Source organism: Mixophyes fleayi, chromosome 3 (genome assembly GCF_038048845.1).
Source record: "Mixophyes fleayi isolate aMixFle1 chromosome 3, aMixFle1.hap1, whole genome shotgun sequence".
NCBI lineage: Eukaryota > Metazoa > Chordata > Amphibia > Anura > Limnodynastidae > Mixophyes > Mixophyes fleayi.
This window is the reverse complement of record NC_134404.1, coordinates 314,198,981-314,208,331: the sequence shown is the minus strand read 5'-3', so window position 1 is coordinate 314,208,331 and position 9,351 is coordinate 314,198,981. Positions and strand designations below refer to the sequence as shown.

Sequence of the window (9,351 nt, the reverse complement as noted above, 5' to 3'; positions counted from 1 at the left end):
GGAAAACCCCGTAGCCGCCGGAAGAGGCCCTCTCTCTAGGATCCGCCATTAGCAGGAGGTGAGTGTGGCGGATCTGCTCCCGGGTATCGGGGTATAAAGCCGGTGTGCCGGGGGCTGAGTGACGTGGTTATCTGTGGTATACGTGTCTGTAACCCCCCTCCTCTCACTCTCTGCAGGGGATCCGCCGCCAGGATGCAGATCTTCGTGAAAACCCTCACGGGGAAGACCATCACCCTCGAGGTGTGTGATGATTAATGTTCCGCTCTCATTGTGTGCCGGGCCCCGCTATGTGTGTGTTGGGACTTACAGGGGCCCCGCTCTGTGTGTGCGCTGGGTCTTTCAGGGGTCCCGCTCTGTGTGTCCTGTATCTCTCCTGACTCCTCCACGCGTGGGCCCGCTTGTCTCACACGTGTCTGTAGCCTCCACACCTGCGCTGGGACATTGTGCCAGTGTTGTAGTGCGGGGGAATCGCTGGTTGTTTTGTCCTTGGACTGGGATGTCCAGGGAAGACGTGCTGTAATGTCAGACATGGCCTCCATGTGCTGGGCATACAGTGATGCATGCTGCATAATGTCTGTATCTGGTGCACAATGCTTCCGGCCGTCCCTCTTCATTTACTATTAGTTACCTGCAGAATTGTTCACCATGCCATGGGGAAGACTGGATATGATTTATAAACTCATATTGTGGCTTTGTTTTTGGCCCATCTGTTCATGATGTTGCAAAGCAGAATTTTGTTGGTTTATTCATTGGTTAGTCCCATGGGTTTATTGGATTGTGTAATGCTTGTTTTTACCCTTTGTGAGCATGTAACTGTTTATGACTTTCTAGGAGTATTTTAATGGTGTTAATATCTTATAGGTGCTGAGAGCATTAAATGTTTATAAAAGGCATGCAAACTTTATCTATTTTTAACGTTTGTCTATATCCATCTATATAAATCGTTAAATGTCCAAGTTATTTGAATGGTGTGGATGGCTTGGGGGAGAAGGTGTATGGTCCCCATGGTGGTGAAATGTGTGATGTCAAATTTAACTATTAAACGTGTAAAGTCATACTACATTCAATGACTATTGTGGGTGAGATGATTGTGGGTTTTCTCAATTACTGAGTGGCCGTACTGTTTGAGTAAATGTTGCCTTGTGCTTACAGCCTTTTTTCTTTGCTGTGAGAACATAATCTTGTTCCCTTCTGATTATGCAACTTCTAATTCAACAAAAAAATCTAATGTTCAGAAGATGTTCTAGGTGTGACACGAATTTTCATGTGATTTTACTATTTGCCCTGTCATTTTTACTGTATAACCTAGAATTGGCCAACTGCAGATGCTTATAGATGATCAAATTATGTTGTAACTAAATATGTTGTGTGGCTAAAAGCTTGTTTTCTTCTCTAGGTTGAAGCCTCTGATACTATCGAAAATGTCAAGGCTAAGATTCAGGATAAGGAAGGTGGGTTTTAGTAATCTCTGTATATTGCAGGCCTGTAGAATGTTTGTGCAGCTAATGCACCTACTTGTTGCTGTGCTCCTGTCTTAATCTTCTGGCTGCTCTCCTATGTGGTCAGCCTGACATCTCCCCTGTTACTGTGTAAATTGACAAAAGACCTTTTATGCAGCATTCCCTAGTATTCTCTTTATGGTGCCCTGTGACTTCTACCATCCACTAATAGAAAGATGGACATGAGGAGTTTAACTACTGTGACATCGCTGTATTAGTATCTGTATAGTAACCATGCAGTGTCTTCTTGTATTACTGTATTTAACATTGTGAATACAGATTCTTTATACTGGGTTTGGCCTTTTACTGCTTAGAACTCCCATTCAACAGTGTACATATGATATTCACATTATCTAACATAAAACATCATAGTGATGGTGTGTTCCTTTTAGGTATTCCTCCTGACCAGCAGAGGTTGATCTTTGCCGGCAAGCAGTTGGAAGATGGCCGCACTCTCTCCGATTACAACATCCAGAAAGTAGGTCTTTCCCAAACCAATTCTATTACTAGTTTAATTGAGTGTAACATCTTATTGTTTATATAAAATATACTGCAGTTTAGTAAAGTCTTATGATTAAGCTTCTTTGTGCTCACTGCAATGGGGTTTTGCAATTGTTTAGAACAATCGGTTTCTAACTCTGCTCAAAGCTGATGTTTAAGTAGATTCTCTAAATATATTTGACTAAACTTGGGAGGTCCATTACCTGTCTTGTGCATTATTAAAGTTGCTTCTGATAGTCCAATCATAGGTGGCTGGTATTTTTCCATGGTGTATGGTTGTTCTATCAAATCTGGGTAGGCAAGCCTAGGTGAGAATATAAAATCTATTTCAGTAGTTAATTGACATAAGATTGTTGGTTTGTATCTGCTTAGTTATGACATTTAAATTGAGGTTTAATTGTTTTGGTGTTCCCCTGAAGGAGTCCACTCTTCACCTGGTGCTGAGGCTCCGTGGTGGTGCTAAGAAGAGGAAGAAGAAGTCTTACACCACACCCAAGAAGAACAAGCATAAGAGAAAGAAGGTCAAGCTGGCTGTACTCAAGTACTACAAAGTAAGGAAACGTCACATGTTCTGCCAGATTGGACTGTTCTAAGTCAGTGTTTCCAGCTGGTGATCATAGTGCATTCAGTGCAGATCTTGCCATCAATATTGCACAGCGTTTTACAGAGAATATTTAACCATTTACATTAGTCCCTGTACCAGGGGGAGGGTTTAGACTTTATTTTGCCTGCCCCAGGAACACACAGTGGTTAAATGTTGTCAGCATCCAATTAACTGACCAGTGTATTTTTGTAGTGTCGGAGGAAACCTACACAAACACTGGCAGATCATAAAATTCCTCAGTCTGACTTGAACCCATAGCTCCAGTGGTGTGAGGCAGCAGTGCTAAACATGTCGTCTAAACTGGTGCATATATAGGCACAAGCTGCTGGCACTTGTGTTTTTGCTTAATAAAATTTCTAAGGCTGTTTATTGTTTTCACAGTGCCAGGTAAAAAGGGGTATTCAGACCTACACTAAATGCTTGAGATAGACATAAGAATATCCTTTTAAACAATAAGTGGTCAAATAGGGTTTGAGGTTACCATAGGTTAATAAAACAATAAGCAGACAAGATGGGCCAAGCGGTTCTTATCTGCTGTCAAATTCTATGTTTGAAAGGATTATCTTGTACATGAGCATCTTACAAAGCTAGACTTGGAAAAAATACTGTTCTGGAGACTGTGCTAAAGCCATATGTTCTCCTTTGCGGTCTAATGGTCATATCGAAGTAAATGAAGTTGATGGCATGTGCCCCCTTCTCTGGGCTAAAGCTATTCAAGTAATAGGATGCATACTGGTAAGGGAGAAACATGTCCAGCCTGCAGATGAGTTGGCGAGGGAAGTCTGATTTGAAAACATTTTAGTTTGCCTAGTTATAACCATACTAGATGTCTAAACTGCAGTTTATGATTTGATAGTATAAACCCTTTATGTAATCTTCTGTAGGTTGACGAGAATGGTAAAATCCACCGTCTGAGGCGTGAGTGCCCATCGGATGAGTGCGGAGCTGGAGTCTTCATGGCCAGCCACTTTGACAGGCATTACTGTGGAAAGTGCTGTCTGACTTATTGCTTCAACAAGCCTGAGGACAAATAAATGTACATGTGTTAATAAAAAGTCCACCCACATTTTGTTTACTGTATTTTATGTTCATCGGACACAAGATCTCATGAAATTCTATCTGATTTAATCTCACATCTTGCTGCAATTGTAACTGGCCCATGGTCTGTCAGTTGGCGTAACTGGATGACTGCAGTGTTAGGTTTGCAGGAGTCCAGCAATTTCTTTTTCTACATTACTATGACGGACTTGAGCAACTTAATCAACTTCTAAATAGGGCAGTCACCTCTTTGAGAATGCTGGGTTATAGTTGCTGCTATTAGCAAGGCAAATGGTTTCAGCAACGGTAATTAGGCCATCCACCTTCCTTTACATGGAGTGAATAGCCTAAAGTGTGTTGTGCCTTTTTTTGTTTTGGGGTGTGTGTGTGTATGTATATATTTTATTTTTTTTTGTCAATGGTCATGGTCACACATAAGAACGGACTTATGAAATCTTTCCATTGCAAATGAAAAGGGGGAGCTTTCCTAGTGTACAATTTTTTTTTTTTTTATTATAGCATTAAACAGTTACTAAAAATACTAGTAATGCTCATTAGTAAAATGAAAACTACACTAGGAGCTCAACTGCCATGCAGAAAACACTTTGATCTTCCTTTTTATGGCCCAAAGTAAGTATAGATTAATTCCAATAATATGTTTTATAACCAAATGGAAGATATTTTTATTAATCGCGTCGACTGTAAAAAAAAAAAATGCAGCATAAAAAATTCTGTCTCATGCCAGATAACCTGCTTAGAGCCTGCCTGAAGTATCCTGAAATCTTTCTAAGTTTTATAGACTACTGATGCTCTGAATGGATGAAAGTAAATCCATCTATAGTTTAAAAGGATGGTGATATAGTGGGAACCCTATGAAGGGACCTTTCAAGAATATGTTCTAGAAAATATCTTCAACAAATTGCATGAGTTTATGATAGACCAATTCTGTGTTTTAAACTATATCAGTTGTATGCATTGAGTAGGAAACTGCATAATAAGATGGCAGAGAATATAGACTATCTAGAGTTTTATGAGCATGTTCTTTCATTTAGACTTGTCTAGAAAATAGAAATTAACTGGTTAACAGATCATGTCTAAAAAGTCATATACAAACCTACTCCATATTTGTTATGGAACCAATGAACTTAAATGTTTTATAAATGTAGAAGTTGGCATAAAAGGTGCACTACATTTTGTGTAATGTGAAAATATAATGTAACAGCCTGTACATTAGATCTTTTTACAAGGGCATATGAATAACTTGTTGCTGCAACGGCAATACTACATATAATTCAGTGTTAAAAAAATAGTTATGCCTTTTGGGGGCACACTGATTCCTTCCTAATCACTGTAGGGGAATATGATAAGGGATCTAGGTTTAATTGTAGATCAGATATTTAGCAATAACGTGCCAATTTGCCCAGCTAGAGCCAGCTGAATGTTTTTATTTTATTATATATAAAAGAAAGTTCTGCTCTGTAATGCCTTACATTGCAAATGTGTTTCCAGAAAAAATGTCCAGGAACTCTGATGAATACAGAGAAAGACAAAGGCCTAGTTATGAGGAAATGGCCATCTACAACTAGAACATTCTGTGATAACCATAAGGCCCACACTGAGATCAATTACTCTTTAGGGCTGGTAGAAAATATATTTTTCATCCTAGCTGGGGGACACTGCTACTATGGGGTTGTGTGAGGGGAGAAGGAGTTTGGCACTTAACTAGTTAATGTATGCTGCTGACAAACCCCTCATCCCCCTGTAGCCTTCAGTTTTTGTTGAGTACCCAAGGTAGTGGGGCTCACTTAGCTAGGCAGTAAAGTTTTTCTTTACTAAATTATTTTATTATGCAGAGGTGTGCTCTGTACCCTCTTACAGAGCACACTCGTTAGAGAAGTGGCTGTCAGATGAGAGCCGGACGGCTCTCACTGACGGCAGAGAATTTTATTTTTGTGTGGCTTCTATCCAGTGTGACAGGTCTGCTTATATGACCCGCTGTCACACTGATCGTTACTAGGTTACCGGCGCTGCCACAAAGGCAGACAGTGCCGGTAAACCCTGCTGTTGGAGGCTGACATATTGGGCTATTTCAAGTCACGCTGCCAGTTTGTCCAGGAGCTTAGAAGAGAGACGACTTGTGGAGGAGTATGACCTACAAAGATGCCAAGGACATTTAGATGAACAATATCATAAAATGTCTGCACATAAAATTGTGGTAAATGAGGCAGACTTTGGCAGTCCCCTCTCATCCTGGAGGCAAAAACTAAGTGCATACAGTTGTATTCTTACACTATAATAAAGTGTTTCCCCACGGAGACTTCTACTTCACTATCGAATGTACTGAATATATTTTGTTTGATATAACATGTATCCTTTGCACTGTTAATTCTTTTTTCTTTTGACCGTTAAACACTTGTTTAAAAAATTTTAAATAAAGTGTTTCCCTCTTGAATTGTTAGTGCCTACATTTTCTAAAGCTTACATTTCCTTGTATTTCATATTTGTGGCTTCCTTTGATGCTTCTATACGTCAAGTTTGATGTTTATATTGGAAACTACAAAGCTACTCCTCCGTTGGTATCGGACTCTAGCTAATGCCAGGGGGTCTAATACATATCTGTGGGAGGTATACTGGAATTCAACCATTTTGGAAGCTGGTGCACAAATTCATAAAGATTCCTCACCAACAGCTACAATTGTTATTCCACCAACTTATGTATCAAGCGTTCCCCACACCTTAGATCGTAAACTCATTTGGACAGGTCATCTTTACCTTCTGTGACGTTATTGTATGTAATTTGGTTGTGTCACGATCCCTTCAATGTACAGCGCTGCCTAATATGTAAGTGCTTTATAAATAAAAGGCCATAATAATAAAGGAGGTTACAAGATTGCAGGTAAAGTGGGATCAGACAATGTATCTTCACGACAGTGCTCTCCCTATTACCCCTTATAAAGATTGTTTATGTAAAGATCTTACTAATGTGTGGTTCTTAAGCTGGGGACACACCTATTACATTTCTGTAACATCCTGATGATCATACAGAATCATGTATACACACTTATATAATTTAGACAAATTCCCCCAGCACACTGCTATAGCCAGCAACAGATATGCCATTTCTACTGTAGATAAAAATGCAGAAGTCTTGGTTGCACACATTTGCAAATGTATGTTGAAGCCACCCACCACTCCACGGTGCTTTTGCTAATAGCATATCTGTTGCTGGCTATAGCAGTGTGCTGGGGGAATTTGTCTGTGTTTTTTCCTTTTAGGATAACCCCACCCTTTCATGCACCTGCTATAGCCTATAAATTGATTTGAGCAACTTTCAGTTCTTTACACTTATATAATTTACCTTTTTTTTTTTTCTTTAAGAGGTGACCTTATCCCCGATAACACTATTAACACTAATGCACCCTCACAACTGATCCAATCTCCACTCTAAACTATATTTGCTCCTGTTTCAGCTTTGCCCTCTTCCACTTAGAATGTAACCTCTCTAATGAGCAGGGTCCTTCATACCCTTTGCTTTCATGTGTGAATTTATTTTGTCTGCCTTGTATGTCCCTGTTTTATGTATGTACTGGTTTCCCTACAGTACAGAGCCTCACAAATCTACAATAGCCAAAAATATTCCAATATTATTATTATTTAAATCATAAATTTTTCCTTCTAAAATCAATGTCCTTCTGTTGTCCATGTCCCTTATTCTCCCTAGTTTATCTGTATATTAATTGGTACTAATTATGATGATTTTTCTTTTTGAGATTTGTACTGTTTATATGCATCTTACTGGATTTACTAAATTTGAGGTTAATGAGTTATTGTCCTTGTTCTGTTTGTCTATTGCTCAAATGTTTTGTAAAAAGCTAAAAAAAAAATAAGATTTTTACTCACTGTAAAATCCATTTCTCTAACTCCATTAGGGGACACTGCGAGACATTGGGGGTATAGTAGTGGGCTCAGGCGTTCTTGTCACTTTAACTGTTAAATCTTTGGACTCCTCCCCTGCTATGCCCCTCCTCTCCAGAGAGATCCTCAGTTTTGACTAACTTAAGGAGGTAACATAACCTAGACAAGTCTTAATAATAAAGAACCATAATCAAAAATTTCCACACACAGAACTATATACAGAGCAAGGGAGGGGGCGCAGTGTCCCCCAATGGAGTCAGAGAAATGGATTTTACGGTGAGTAAAAATCTTATTTTCTCTTCCCTGCCATTGGGGAACACTGCAAGACATTGGGGCTATACCAAAGCTTCCTCAAGGGTGGGAATGCTCTGGACCAGCTGCACGCATAATCCTGCGACCAAAGCTTGCATCAGCCGATGCAAAGCCCTGAAGTCTATAAAATTTAGTGAATGTGTGGACGGAAGACCAAGTCGCCGCTCTACACAACTGTTCTGCAGACGCGCCGTGCCTAGCCGCCCAGGAGGCACCCACTGCCCTAGTAGAATGTGCCCTTAAAGTCTACAGGACGGCTAGAGAAACTGAAACATAAGCCTCACGAATCGTGGACGTAATCCACCGAGCAATTGACTGCTTTGAAGCAGGCCAGCCTCTTTTATTGGCGTCATATAAAACGAAAAGATCTCTGGTCTTTCTGACCTGCGCAGTACGATCTACATAAATCTGTAGAGCTCGCACCACATCCAAGGACTGCATAGACCCTTCTGAAGAATCCTTCTTTGCCTTAAAGCAGGGACAACAATTTCCTGATTTAGGTGGAATCTAGAAACCACCTTAGGAACAAAAAAGATGGCTTTGTACGAAGGACCGCCCTGTCTGCGTGAAAAATAAGAAAAGGAGGGTCACAGCGAAGTGCCCCAAGCTCAGACACTCTCCGTGCTGAAGCTATAGCCAAAAATACTGTCTAAGATACCGCAAGTCAATAGACTGTAAAGGCTCAAACGGAGGTTTAGTGAGAGCACGAAGAACCAAATTGAGGTCCCAGGGCTTGACAGGATGACAAAAAGGAGGTTGTATGCGCAAAACTCCCTGCAAAAAGTCTTAATATCTGCATATTCAGAAATCTTTTTCTGAAAATAGACAGAAAGGGCGGATATCTGCCCCTTGAGAGAACTAAGCCGCAAACCCTTCTGAACACCTTCCTGAAGAAAATCCAGGACACGGGAAATCTTAAATCTTGAAGAATGAAATCCCTTAGACTCACAACACACAATATACGTCTTCCACACTCTGTAATAAATGGAAGATGAAGCTCTGAGCTCTAGGATGTATATTGGAAGAAGTGATTCCTGAGGGGACCAGAGACCCTGAAGCCTCAGGGTTCCTGTTACTCCCCCCCACCCCAACGGACTGGCGTCTGTTGTGACTAGAGTCCAAGACCATATCTGTAAGGATTGGCCTCTCTCCAAGTTGGATCGGGACGTCCACCAGACAAGAGATAGTCTTGTGGCTGTGGACAGACAAACAATCTGTTTGTCTAAATTCTTCTGAGACCCTGACCACTTCTGCAAGATCTCTACGTGAAGTGGACGGGAGTGAAACTGAGCAAAAGGAACTGCCTCGAATACAGAGACCATCGTCCCCAGAAGTTTCATGCAACTGAGGACCGAGACTCTCTTTTTCATTAGCATGGTTCTGGTCCTTTTCTGCAAAGTTAAGACTTTTTCTGCTGGAAGATAAACTCTCAGAGACTGAGTATCGAAAAGCAGACCCAAGAAGTGCATCTGCTGAGTTGGC

General features: G+C 40.6%; 1 protein-coding gene across 1 annotated transcript; it reads left to right on the top strand.

Moving 5' to 3' along the window:
* Positions 1–3: 3 nt before the first annotated feature.
* Positions 4–3,670, top strand: RPS27A (ribosomal protein S27a). Its single transcript, XM_075204037.1, has 6 exons — positions 4–58; positions 177–240; positions 1,397–1,451; positions 1,892–1,977; positions 2,420–2,551; positions 3,489–3,670. The coding sequence occupies exons 2-6, from the start codon at positions 193–195 to the stop codon at positions 3,636–3,638; spliced, it is 471 nt and encodes a 156-aa protein (XP_075060138.1). The 5' UTR covers positions 4–58; positions 177–192; the 3' UTR covers positions 3,639–3,670.
* Positions 3,671–9,351: the final 5,681 nt, after the last annotated feature.